The 14,707-nt window shown below is 29.3% G+C and overlaps 1 protein-coding gene across 1 annotated transcript; it reads right to left on the reverse strand.

Moving 5' to 3' along the window:
• Positions 1 to 4,254: 4,254 nt before the first annotated feature.
• Positions 4,255 to 13,181, reverse strand: LOC121121850 (venom allergen 3 homolog). The gene is made up of 4 exons (XM_040716847.2): positions 12,961 to 13,181; positions 5,376 to 5,770; positions 5,095 to 5,311; positions 4,255 to 4,906 (listed from the first exon to the last, which is right to left on the reverse strand). The coding sequence occupies exons 1-3, from the start codon at positions 13,087 to 13,089 to the stop codon at positions 5,170 to 5,172; spliced, it is 666 nt and encodes a 221-aa protein (XP_040572781.1). The 5' UTR covers positions 13,090 to 13,181; the 3' UTR covers positions 4,255 to 4,906; positions 5,095 to 5,169.
• Positions 13,182 to 14,707: the final 1,526 nt, after the last annotated feature.

Here is a 14,707-nt window from a genome sequence, read left to right on the forward strand (position 1 = left end):
AGTAACTAGGATTACGGCACAAGTTACCGATCGATTTCGATCAAACTTGGTACGAAGATTATTTATAGTCACAGTAAGAGCCCATTAAATTTTGAGATGTTAGAGTCACGCTATCACAAAACGTAAAAATGCATATTTGATCATAACTTTCAAAACAAATTGAGATTCATGACTCAATTTACTTTTAGGGGAGGTTTTGCACGCTATTTATTTCATTTTGATTCTGCTCAAGCTTTATATATTATATAATTTCCATTAAAAAATTGATAAAATATAAAATCATTTCTCCTCAAAAAATAATAAAATCTGCACTTCGAACTTTTCTTCATTGTTTCCAAAGTTGTAATTTATTATACTCTCATACTATGAAATGTTAATTTGGTCAAAAATGCATTTTTTAAGATTTTTACAGTGATTTTGCAAATAAATGAGAGTTATCTTCTATTATGAGTAGAACCTGCTTAGAATAGTTTGAAGTTCCGTCTTTTCTACAGCCTTATATAAATATCTAAAGATTTTTATCTCCGCAACTAAGTTGAAACGAGGTTATGTATTTGCATCTTTTGTTTGTTTGTTATTCACCAGGATTACGGCAAAAGTTACAGATCGATTTTTATCATATTTGGTACAAAGATTATGTATGGTTAGTGGTTACAGTAAGAGGTCAAGGTAACATAAAATGTTAATTAAAAAATGCATAATCAACCATAACTTTCGAACATATTTAGGTACAGAGCTCAAATTGGTGTCATTATCAATTGGTAGTCGTTAAACCAATATAATTGGCTGAATAAATATGCTTCATATATGTAGTGAAAAAATCAGTTTAGGAAAAATAACCATAGTTGCAGTTTGCGCTCTATTAAGTGTCTACTGTAGTTCAATATAAGATGGGAAATGAGAAACACATTTTTACCAAGAAACGGATTGGACTAAAATTTAGTATGAGTTACTCTATTGATTACATAAACCAGCTCAGAAATGAAACTTTGAATATGGAAATCAATTCAAAACTGATTTCTGAGGCCTTACAGATGAAGAAATTAGCATTTTTATAAATATTTAATGAGCAATACATCTTAAACCAATGAATTTATAGGCAGGTAAAAAAAGAATAAACAGAGTTAGCTAACAAAACTTATATTATATTTTTGTTAAGAAAAAAATTGTAAACTATTTTTGACTTTAAATTATGCAAGTTTTATATTCCCTTAAAATTTTAACCATTTAATTATAGAACCCATGTCATATCCCATAGAGGGGAAAATCTATCAGAAACTTATTTTAACTTATATGTATTAGTTTTTTTTTTTTTTAAATAAGGCAACAGAGAAATTGGGACAAAATAATACAATTCCTTGAATGAACATTATCACATAGAGGAGACACCAGCGCCCTCCAGCAGTGTATACTTATATAAGCTACAAAAAGTCACACCACCTTACAAATGATATATATTTTTTGTTTGCTCATGTCCTATTAAGAGTAATGAGGGGATTTATAAAAATCATTGCTTCATTTATATAGTATTTTTGTAGATTTGTTATATGTCCTATAAAAGGTGGGGTTTATTCTTTTTTCAAAAGTAAGAACTTGTTCTGATAATTTATTTTCGCAAAATCAGAGGATATGATGTGTCTGATATTTAAGGTAAAAAATAATATGGCCAAGGTCAACCATGCCTTTTGAAAACAGAGTAAAAAATTTTTTTTTGTTGAATAACTCAATAGCTTTAAAATCATATATGATGTGCATCCATCAGATGAGTGGTTTACAAACTACAATCCAAAACACATGGTTTTTTTTCATTAAATTTAGCATGAAAAGGAGTTTTATTTGTGAGTTTCCCCAAAAATAATTTATTTAACATAGCAAATTTGATTCAAATCGGATGAAAAAATAAAATAAGTATACATTTTCGATAGAATGACCATATCGTTATATCCTCAAATTATGAATCTACCGTCATATAATTTACAATACAAGGATTTAATAAATAAATTAATTTTTTCAGCTTGGTGTCGCAGTTTTTTGCAACTATTCTTTGCACATAATTTGAAAGATTATCTTTATTTTGATCTCCAAAATCCGTTATTTCTTCTAGGCACAACAATAGGTTGAATATTAAAATTTTAATCTCTTAATGCAGAAGATATTGATACTAATCTCATAAGCATACAATACATCAATATCGTATTATAAAGATGATGACCAAAGAAATTATACAAACAAATAAAGAGATTTAACTCTTGCATGAGAAGAATAGAAGTGGCAAAGAAAACTAAGGCCAATTCAGACTTTGATTAATGTCTAAATCGGCAGTATTACATTGAGCAAAATCTGTTATGAATCAGAATGTAATTTTTTTTTTTTCAGCTCTAGCCTTTCAATTTTTATTCTCATGAAAATGTCACTAATGAACGGTCTAATTCTAGTCTTGTGTTAGTCCAGGCTGGTTTTAGGAAGAGACACTTGCCCTAGGTCTTGTGCATTGAAGTAAAAAGTGTGGAACCACAAAAAAAAATCTGAGTTATTCAAGTCTCTGAACGGACATCAAGTTCTACTTACGGTATGGTCGACATTAGTGTCAGTCCAAAAAATGTTGATCCAGTTTGGTCGAAAAAAAAGAGGAAAAACTCTTAGGAAATAGCAATCTTTATTGTTAATTTCTATTTATTATTTTTTTTCGAAAAGAGATAAAAAAAGACCGTAAAATTTAACACATGAGCTGAAAAGTCCAGTGCTTCACACATAGATGGCGCTTTTTTAATTTACCTCATTTTCAGTTAGTACCAACCTTCAAAAGACAGCTGTCAAAATTTCATGACAATTTGTTCCTTATTTTGTGACAAAATAGGATCCATAACAATGGATCCAAAAACAATTCCGTGTTTCGTGTTGGCAACCTGAACAATGTTTATTTTCTAAAGCTTTTATTATTATTCTTTTATTCTTGGGAAGGGAATGTTTAAGATTTGAGTAACTACGTGCGAGTGTGATCATGAAAAGTGGTGAGTTGCAGTGAGGATGTCTTGTGGAGTTAGCTTCTATATTATTAAATCAAAGATTGTCTGTTTCTCGAGAAAAGAACATTTCTTTCGTATCCTGGAGTTGAAGACCAAAAAACTTCTTTGAAAGATTACACTACTGATGAAATTAAAATATCAAAATTGAATGGGGCATTGTAAATAGTTGGAATATTATAGATAAGCCTAACATAATTTGATAAAATATTTTAGTTATATGTATTCTTCTAGTGGTTTATAATTTTTTATATGTACAAATCATTATCGATCTCATTGCTCGAAAAGCTATGAAAATATCCAAACTTATCCCTTGTTTGTTAGTGTATATGTACCTCTATGTGTGTATACTGCATTATTTATTGCATTCATGTGGTGAATCTAGAGGATACGTAATTACATCTGCACAAATTAAGGAATTTTGCTTTTTACTAATTTTTTTGGTCAGGAGCAAAAACAAACTACGCGAATTAATAAATAAAGATTTTTTTCTTTAAAAAATGGTCAATCAGGCAAATTATGCAAAAAAGTAGTTACAATTTTGAAATTTTTTTATAAAAAATATTTTTTTTCGTAATTACCTGTGGATTTTTGAATTTTTTTTTCAAAAAATTTAATAATTGAAATTTTTTTCCAAAAAAATATTGTTTTTTGTAAAACACCCCAACAAAAAATAAATATATATATATAATCCTGCGGACACCCCTAAATTAAGGAAATAAATTATCTTGCCTTTCCTTTTGGCAATTGGGCGTATGCTGATGTATCACATCACAAATGACAATCATTATGTATAAATATGAATTCTTTTTACTCCTTATTCAACCAACCTTGAGATGATCAAAACTGAGTGGACTTGCAGGACAAATAAAAGTTCTTATTACCTGAAAAAAGTTATTAACATATAAACTAACTGTAAATGATAAGTGCATTGTGCAGAAAGATTCAACTAGGGGCAACAAATCTATTTCATTGTTGGATATTATTCCTCATCATTTATTAATTGTGTAGCAAATAATTATATCTCACGTTCCTCTGAGACTTCTACCAATGTAGTGACCTGGAATTCCGAAACAATATGCATGCTGGATTCCATGGCAAAACATACTCATCGACGTGTCTAAGGCCCTTGAATTTTTAATTTGAAATTGAGATATTCGTTCTCCTCCATCTTCAAAATACAAGTTTCCTCAAATTCATTCAATGTATCATTAGAACATGTACCATAATATTTTATAGCTTATAAATACAACTTTATTAACAAAGAAATATAAATACATTTTATTTAGAGCAATAAAATACTTATACTTATTCCAGTTGAAATCAATGGAGCATAAATGGTTTAAATATATATGTACATACATACAAAAAGAGATCATTCGATTGAAGCTGATCATTAACCTTATAATCCTCTAGGTTTGGATCAGTCTATATAAATACAAAGGATTATAAATATTGAATTTGCCTTCTTCAAGGGAAGCGAATGTTTCCAAAATTGAAGGGCATATTATTTAAATTCAGAAATCCTATCATTCCTCCAAACGGGCTTTGAGGGCGTAAAAATGTTTGGCTTGGCTTTTTAAAGGCATTTGTTAGTCCCATGAAAGGGTTAAATCCACTTTGAGGCCTCAAGGGTCGATTAAGTGAAGTGCTGCTAGGTGAGATATTGCTCATTGAGGGATTATTGTTAGAAGTGATATGCGGCGATCCAGAAGAAATCAATGAGGTAATAGGAGATTGTAATTGAGGAAGATTTTGAGGGTTGAAATGATTAGGGAAATTAAAGTTAAGAGTAGGAACGATGGGTTTATTATTATTTGTGAATAAGTTATTTGCTGGTTTGGAGTTGAAGCCTCCGCCACTCATCATATTTCCTCTTGGAGCTACAAGAGAAATAGATGAAAAAGATTTAGAAAAAGTATACTGAAAATCAGTTCTACAAAGATTTTTTGTCACACAACAAATTTCAACTAAATAAAAATGTGGACTCTTTGTTACATTTATTTTGTCACAGACTTGTAACCGATTGTCTGTGACAAAATAAATATTTTCTATAATCATAATGAATTACCTGAGCAAAGCCCTTTTCCAGCACAACCAAAAGGGCATGCAGAGCATGCTGATCCTATCCTGTACATAGGTGTATTCAATATGTTTCCTGCTGCTCCATAATTACAAACCAAATATTTGTTAAGAGTTTTCCCTTTCTATAAACAATCTTTCCACATCCAATCTTATTGGTAGATGACCAAACCATTTGCGTATAATGTCCGGTTGAATGATCAAATCTAATTATTTTTTATATAAAAGAAAAAAGTTACAAATCAATAGATTGATTTATGCCTTCCATACTTATAGCTCTGTACATTTTTATTGTCTAAAAGTGCAACTTCATCATAAAATGAGACGACTGCCTTTCTCCAATCTACATGATTAGGATCAATAAAAGATCCAGTTTCGTAGGATATATGAACATTTTGACCCACTCGAAAGCGATCTACATCACGATTTGAATCATGTCCAAATCGACATTGATCCGCCCATCGCTGAGCCACATTTGCTAATTCATTATCCCAAACCAATTCAAACATATTTGCTGCTGGTGGTTGAGGCCCATTCCGTCCACGAGTTTCTTTTCCAAGTGCTACTTTCGAACGAGCTTGATTGTGTAAATTAACGATTTCATTCCTTTCAGCTTGACTCATTACTTCACGGGAAATCACATTCCCACATTTAGAATTTATTCCCTATTCAAATAATACACATTAGGAATTAAGTAAATGGAGTGGCTTGAACAATGTGTTTAGGAGAAAAATTCTCATTTTTTTCCAAAAAATGTTAAAAGTTAAAAAAAATATATGTATTGAATTTTTTTTTTTTCAAAAGAATTGCAAAGACCCCTCTCCCAAAAAAATAAAATAATAATAATATATATATATGTACATAATCCGGCTGCTTACCCATTATTGGTAGTAGCATCCTAATTATCTACAATAACTATTTAGAACAATGAATTGAATAGCATATTTTAAGTTTAATTTGATGCAAATGCAAATATTATAGAATGTCTGTCGAGATGTGTAGAGTTTATTCTATTAATAAATATGCATTCAAATGGGTATTATTGGGTAGCTATAACTAACTAAGTATACAGTTCGATAAATATAATAATAATTGTTTTGTTAGTTGCCTATTTAATGATATCATAACTATTATGTATAACCTGTTTTGAGTTAAGCAAAATGAATCCTTTTCACGTACATAATATTACTTGCAAAATATAAATGAATTTATTATTATTAGTTTTGATAGACGATTTGGGGCCAGCTTTACCTATGACTACATAGGTAGACTACATATTATGTACAGGAACATATGTAGGGAGTGATCTTTTTTTATTAGTCATTTTTAATCAGTTCAACATTTTTTTTTTTTTTTTTTTTTTTTTTTTTTTTTTTGCCCTGTGAAAAATTATATATTGTACCAAAAGGAGTGGAATAATTGGGCTATATCTAACTTCATTATAGTAACGCATTTAAAATGATGTTGTAGAAAGATAATGTTGCATATCTCTACTACAATGTAATGATAGGTGTATGACCACTACATTGATGAAATAGAATTAACCGTGACCGTTACTTTTGACACGAACATTTTCGCCACATGACATATTAGCCGCCTTTTTATGTTTTTATACTATCAATTCGAACTTTAATGTTGTATCTGGATCAGATTAATTATATAGCTACAAGAAGAAGAAAAAAGAAATATAATTGTCAAATAATAAAAAAAAATGAATTTAGTCAATGAGTTATAGTCATACATTTATGGTTTCAATACTATCTGAAGAAGCACAAGCTGATGTGGCGAGAAACATCAAACTCGTATCAACTTTGTACAATTAGCAAGCTATATATCACGTCCTTATCTTTATTGTATCACACAACCTTTTCTCTAAAAAGAAACAGAAAAAAGTCCCGTTTTTTGTAGTTAGCCGAATAAGTCAATCATACCAACTGCTATATATCTCTTATAACTCTCAGACTATCACTGTCATATCATTTCTTCCCCATTTTTAAAATAAATTAAATATTATTAAAATCTAAATTGATTTTACATTGACATATTTGATTCCATACTCTATTATAATATTCCTTAGTAATATTTGATTAAAAGAGTAGTTATGATAAGTTATTATATTATTTCCAAGAAGAAATAGGCAAAATTTGTTCATAGAAATAATTAAATGGCCACACTATATAGGGATATTATATAAACGACGATGGATCAACAGGAAATTCTATTCCTGTTCTTTTGAAAACGGAGCAAATGTATAGAACAACTAATTACATTGTGAATTTATGGAAAAGAATTCATTATGAAATAGCCATAACGTATAAAAGAAGACGAGAGAATCGACAGCTGACAACAAAATACATAAGGCATTTTTTTGTTAGTAAGATAACGCCGTGATATAGCTTTATAATTGTACAAGGTTAATAATATATCTAATATTTGTCGTAGTCTAGTTGTAATTTTATATCAACATGACGTGGGAACTCTTCCTTTTTTGGGATAATATTTAAAAAAAGATGGATTGAATGAATATATAGAATTTAAAATCAAAGAAAAAGTCAGGGCCTACCATAAAATTAATTAATCAATGGTTGATAGAGGATCCTATCAATCCTATTAATATTATTTTCCTTCTTTTCTTAGTTATATAATTAATCTAATCAAGATACAATTTTCATTTAAGTTCGAAACGATAATATAAAAACATAAAAATGCAGCGAATATGACATGCAGCAAAATCTCCTTGATCTAAAATTACCAGCGGGGGAAAATGTACTCGACAAAGTTAACTAGAACCAGAAAGCATCCAAATCTAAATGCAAATGAAGAGATTGCATAAAAGGCAATGATTTTAAACATCATTTTAGGGACTTGCATGATATTGGAACATGTCAGAACATTTCTTTTAAAAAAGTTTGACACAAGGAAAACTGCTCGTCAAAATCATACTATCCAGGAGTATACACAATGTTACAAGGGATAGTAATATTAGCAAGAGTGTAGGTGCATAATTTTTGCAGTAATCAACTTCCTCTTTATAGGTACTCGTATTACTATACATGAAGGGTAGATATAATTGTGGTCACGCTTGCTGTACCTAAAACTGAAGGTATGAGGGGCATTTAGTCAGTACATACAATATAATATTATGTAGTGACTCTTCTCCTTCCTGTTATACTTTCAAAGTACATATTATGTACATACCAAGATGTGAGCAGTGATATCAGGTTCCAATTATCCTTCGGGAAAACGTTTACCTACTTAGAAAGATAGCAAGTACCGCAAAAGGGAATTTTATTTCTTCATGTTTTCCGCAGCATAAAATTATTTAAATGAGGCTTCTAAACATTGTCGTCAAATATTTACGCAGGTTTGTTCATAGCATGAAAAACTCGTAAAAGAGGCATGACTGTTAAAGTAAATGAATTGCACAAGCTAAAAACGAATAAAACCAGTTTTTGTTAGGAAGAATTTGTTGTTGAGGTCATACGCAAATCTTATGCCATCATTTACCCTCCAAAAAATATATGTATTAATGGATAACATTACTCTCTACATGCCTAGTAGTTGCCTTATAACCACTTGTACACTCAAGTTTCAGTAACGTTATACTCGGACAAAATAAAATAATTAATTTCATTCACAATATCAGAATTATGACTCAAACCATTTACTTGGTTATTGACTTGAGTTTGTGTATAACTCTTTAGCTTATTGAACAGATTGACCGTTAATACCCCTTGCAATTAGGTATAATTTGTAAAGAAATAGCTAACTAAGATATTTTGCACGTCCTTGCCTTCATTGTACCTCAGAACCTTTCCTCCAAAAAGAAACAGGTAGGGGGCTCAAAAAGAATTGGTAGTTAGGTCATTCCTTCCAACTATCGAAATATTATTTAATAATTATTCTTGTAAATGGTTGTGAGCTTAATAAGAGCTTATTCGAATTCAACAAAGCAACGCTCAGAATACTGACAAGAGTAAAAGAAGCAAAAAAATAATGAGTGAGATAAGGCCGTGTTCTTTTTGTTAAGCTTAGAATGTCTAATAGGCATGTACTTTTAAGATTCAAGTATCAAATAATCATGCATACATCGTAATCAAGACATGAACATAATGAATCTATATGCAAATTGAATAGATGAGTAACATCCATATTTTATGTAGGTGCATACTGACTTACATGATAGTTTGCACAAGGGAATCCTAATACTAATTTGATGACATAGAGGATTAACTTAACTTTGAGTCCTTCATGGGGCTATAATAGTATGTAAGATATAAGAAGCAAAAAAGAGCGTCATTTAATACTTTGCAATTATTTTATCAAAGTATGTAATATTTAAAAAATGTATGTGTACTGTTATTGACACCCACATTTTGTCAGACTTAAATCCTGTTTTATCATGGTGATGGTAGTTAAAATGTCAGAATTAAATCTATAATCAATAAATATTAAATTAAACTGATAGCGTTGTGAATCTATGAATTTACAGTACAGTAAATATACATAAATTTAAAAGGACCCTTGACATTTATAAACAATACCCTCATTCGAATTCCATTTCTAATGCACAATTTCAGTGGATGCTCTTAATAAAGTATCAAGGAATACTAAAGATTTATATTTCACAATGATACATAAATTTCTTTATTGGGCTCAATTATGAAAAGGCCATTGTCAGTGGCAGAACTCAAAATTCCAAGGTCAGTACACAAGATTAGAAATAAATGAAGGTATAAAATAGTTCGGAATTCACTATGTTTAGGGATTCTGTAGCATTGCAATCCTAGCTGACGCTCCCTTACAACTAGTGTTGTGTCAGTCCTTATTTAGAACTGAATACTCTAGTCCCGTCTAGTTCACTCTCAGTTCGGTACAGTTCAATCCTCCCAATGACTGATAGGATCGGTCTTAAGACTGAACTGAACCGAAAAAAGGAAACAAAACAACGCTCCTTATAGCACAGGATAATGTCTAGAATACAATTTTTTTTTTTTTAAAAGGATTTATTTAATCATTGGCTAGTTGTTTTGAGACAAATTCATAGATTTACCGAATGCAGAGTTCCTCTTTTGCTTTAATTCATAAACATGAAATACCATGATTGGATATGAACGAAGAAGAAGCATTATTTATTGTTTGATCTACAGGGATGTTTAGCCTCTACGCTGAGGGTCTTAGCAGTTGATAAATCAATTTTTGATATATACATTTGTATTTGACAAAAATTTATAAGAGGAGAGATCTATATCATCTTTCTTTTTTTTTTTAAAGATGGATCTTTGGTCTAATATTCTTTATTAATCAGCATCTCTTGGACGTTTACAAATAGATAGCTGTAAAAATTAATATTTATTTATCTCCATGTTTAGATAGAATAATATACTGTTTACTTCAATTATATGACCTATTGCTAGGATAACTTAAGCAATTTTTGAATTATTTTTATTCTATAAGTAGATGAAGATCAAGATCCTACTCGTTAACTAATACTAATTCACTAATATCAGATAATTACCATTGTATTTTCAAACTTGTTTTTTTTTTTTTACGACATTAGATAATTTTACCCAAACCTTAAATTCATTCAAGTGGTCTTTAAGATTTAAAAATATGAGTAGTTAAGGAATGTCTCATCAGTGTTATTAAACATGTGAGGTCATTCTTTTGTAGTTGAAAAAATTATAGGCAGGCCAAAAAATAAATAGATATACATAAATGCAATACAATAATATCTTCAGGAAATACATACATATAGTATAGCAATTCCAATTTATCGAGAGTTTTAATTTACTGTACTTTGAGAAAAAAATGAGAAAATACTTACTTTAAGTAAAAGAACATTTCACAATTTTCATTTTTCAATATTTACACATATATTCAATATATAATATTTTCAATATTTAAATTAATTTTGAATTAAAGGAGCTCTAGGAATATGTAATATAACTAACTAGTATTATTTAGTAACTAGTATACTACTAGCCTTTATTTACTTGGTCCAGTCCAGTCTTTGAACGGTTGAGTGACGTCATCAAGGACCGATCTATATAAGTTTTTAGGACTGATATGCAAGACTGAACTGGACCGGGTCGAGAGTGAACTGGAGGGGAATGCGGTCAAAAAAACTTAAACAACATCAACTAACTATTTATTTAATAGAGAGGCCACCAAAAATTTGAGTTCTCAACCAAGCTTCTAGCTCTTGTATGAGTAGTCCAATTTGATATCATTGACAAGAAGAGATTCTATTATTTACGAAAATGGTATATTAATATAAAAAATGGAGAGTTTTTTTAAATTTAAAAAAGTGTATTTTATATAAGTGCAGCAAGAATTATTCTTAATGAGTGTGTAATTACTAATTAAATGGGGTCAGTAATGAGATAAATATAAACTCCAAGAGATGCCTTCAATGTCACTCACAAATAAGATTAACAAATGATGTGAGACCCTCCTGGTGGAAGGTCTCAAAGGCCGTAAAAGTCAAGGATCGATTAGAAAGAATTCTTGTTAAAAAAGTTGAAAAAATTATCAATTATTTTTCCCACTTACCCTTTTCATAAATTGTGGAATATTTTATTTTCAAATATAGCCAATTTACTCAAATTACTCATACTAGATCTAGATGCCTTGATTGCGAATTCACATTTTTGGTGGACCTGGTTTATTCAAAATATATATATTTAGTATAAAACAAAACAAAAATTAATGATCCACCTAAATGAATTACAGTTACACTTGAGTTAATAAGTTTGTTGACTCCAAAGAACCAGTAATGAAATGTATATACCAATTTCAAACATAATTAATTAAATTATATTAAACACATCCTTAATTATACACCTTTTTATAAATGGAACAAATTGTTCTTTCAATTCATGAGAGAAATAAAATTAAGATCTACAATCTCCATATATAAAAGCATTTATTATAAAGTATGTAGTGAAAAATAGATTAAGTATTTATTTTTTAGACTAAACCTTTATTCATAGATTTTTTTATTTTAATACCATGAAGTATATTTTGTAACTAAATTGTTACAATTGGTTCTTCTAGTTATTTCTAATAGTTAAGATATATTCAATATACTCTCTTTATAGGGCCCTAAAAAAAGAGGTTATGCTATGAATTAAGTATTGAAGTACATATTATTTGCACTTGATGTATAAGAAAATTTAAAACAACCTGTTATGGTATGAGTCATAAAATACAAGATACTACACAATTATATATTAAAAACGTGAGTACATAATATAACCTGAATTCAAATTTTTGATAAGAAATTAAATTATAGATGAAATGGTATTATACCATAATAAATCAATGTTATTTAATTAACGATTATTAGTTAATGTTGTTTTGATTATATTATAGTTCATGACAGGATTGGATGGAATTAAATAGATATTAATATTATGAAGACTCTTTTGGAATTTCCGACCTGGCAATTTATAAAATTATATCCTTATAATGTCAAAAATGTAACTAGTCACTGAAGATAATTTAACCAAACTTAATTTGACCACCGATATTGTTAACTCAAACACTAATTACATCATTCCAGTTTATAGTAGATACTGATTAACAACTCATATCCATTTAAATGACATTATACACACAAAACAATCAAAAATACAATCATTGCCTGGAGAGTAAGTTGACTATTAGATATTTAGGAGATAAAAAGGACTTTCATCAATATAATATGTGGTTAATAAATAAAAGCTTACTGCATGATTCTGCAAAATTAGTGAAAATGTGGCATGTCATTTTTTAAGGGATTTCATTGATTCAAAAGTTTTAAATTTGTATAATATATGTATATAGTAATGAGTAATCAAAGGGTTCTTACTTGGTATCGACACATTGTGTGCTGTGGAGATATTCTGCAATATGAATTATTCCCATTCACGTTATTTACAATAAAGGAAACCATGATAACAACATGTGTTAAACTCATTGTCCAAACTTTCATCATCATATTAATTTATGTTTGAACCTTTATTATGTATTATTGGATTATTATTTTTATCCATGTACTTGGATGTCGAAACCAGTCTAAGGAATCAAACTGAAGGCATATATTGAAATTGGGTCCATATATATTTTCATAGCATTTAAAGAAAGAGAGAGAGAGAGAGACGGCGTTCGGTAACGAGAATGCGTCAGATGTACATCGCAAGGGTAGTCTCAGTATTTATGATAGTAAACATGTATTTGATGAGTAAATAATTGTGAAGCTAAACGGTATAAATATGTGTACAAAGATCTAAAGGCAGAGGATGGAGGAGGATAAGTACAACGCCCTTGACAGCCAGGGTACTTATTCAAAAGCATTCGGTTTGTATCTCCATAACTTATGGTCTAAAAAGTAAAGGGAATTCTTTCAATTATGAGAAGTCAGGAAATATTTCCGATAACCATCTCATTACTAAAAACTTTTTTTCTTATTTTCAAACATATCTATATCAGGAAGAAAATGAAAAATTGGTTGTTACATATAATAAAAAAACCTCATTGATATTTTTTTTAATCAATAGTCATGTTACATATTGTTATACCTACATTTGGTTTAGTGTCATGACTCTATAAAAAAAAAGATTACCAATTTAGAAGAATAATACATTTAATATCGATAAATAATTCAAAGGTTTTTTGTCTATTGAAATCATTACAGGTTCCTTCCATTTACACACTCAACTGTACAAATTGTTTCAAAAAGAATTTCCGCCGACTTTGAGAGAATATTATTTGGTTTGTTAATTACAGCTTAATTAATCAACCAATAGCTTTTTTTATGCTATATAATTGTACTTTGTTCGTGTAATTAACAGATAAATAACAGAATTACGAATGGAATTTCCGACTAGTACCTTTGTTGTTTGATTGATGTCTTCTTAGAGCAATGGCATCCCTCAATAACTTGTTAACTGATGACATAGAATGAAAATTCCCAACAATTATCTCCACAATATTGGATATTTTTATTAGCAATAATTATTTTGTAGTAGACCAAAAAGTTTTTTTTCTTTTGTTTTGTTTACCTCTTCACTATTATAATAATACCTCATATCTATCGAAGGTCATCAAGTCCACTATAACAATATACATCATTCTAACGGAACAATTCTAATCCAGGAATTGTTAATTTGGATGATTATCTCCTACGAGTACTTGAATTGTTTTTGCATGATTTTGTATTTTAAATAGTCAATTGATTGGAGCATAAATAAAATTAGAACTAATTAAAATAATACATATATTCACACGTTTGGGTTTTTCTATCATACAATGATATACGAATAAAATAGAAACAAAAAATAAACATTCGACACACAAGAGGTAATCAACAACTAAGGATGTTGATAGACTGTGAATAGAGAGGTGTTAGATTATTCGGGAGAGAAGGAGAATGAAAAATTCGAATATTGTAATTTTTCAAGTTTTGTCCAACGAGGATCGAATCATTTCTAATGAAGGCGGGGCTCTTTTATTTTTTCCAATCTACCCTTTTTTTGAGGAAACGTCATATTTTGATGACTTTTATTTCAGAACGAAGTACTTGTTTATTTTTTTTAAATTTTATTTTTTCACTAACA

Source organism: Lepeophtheirus salmonis, chromosome 7 (genome assembly GCF_016086655.4).
Source record: "Lepeophtheirus salmonis chromosome 7, UVic_Lsal_1.4, whole genome shotgun sequence".
Classification (NCBI taxonomy): Eukaryota; Metazoa; Arthropoda; class Copepoda; order Siphonostomatoida; family Caligidae; genus Lepeophtheirus; species Lepeophtheirus salmonis.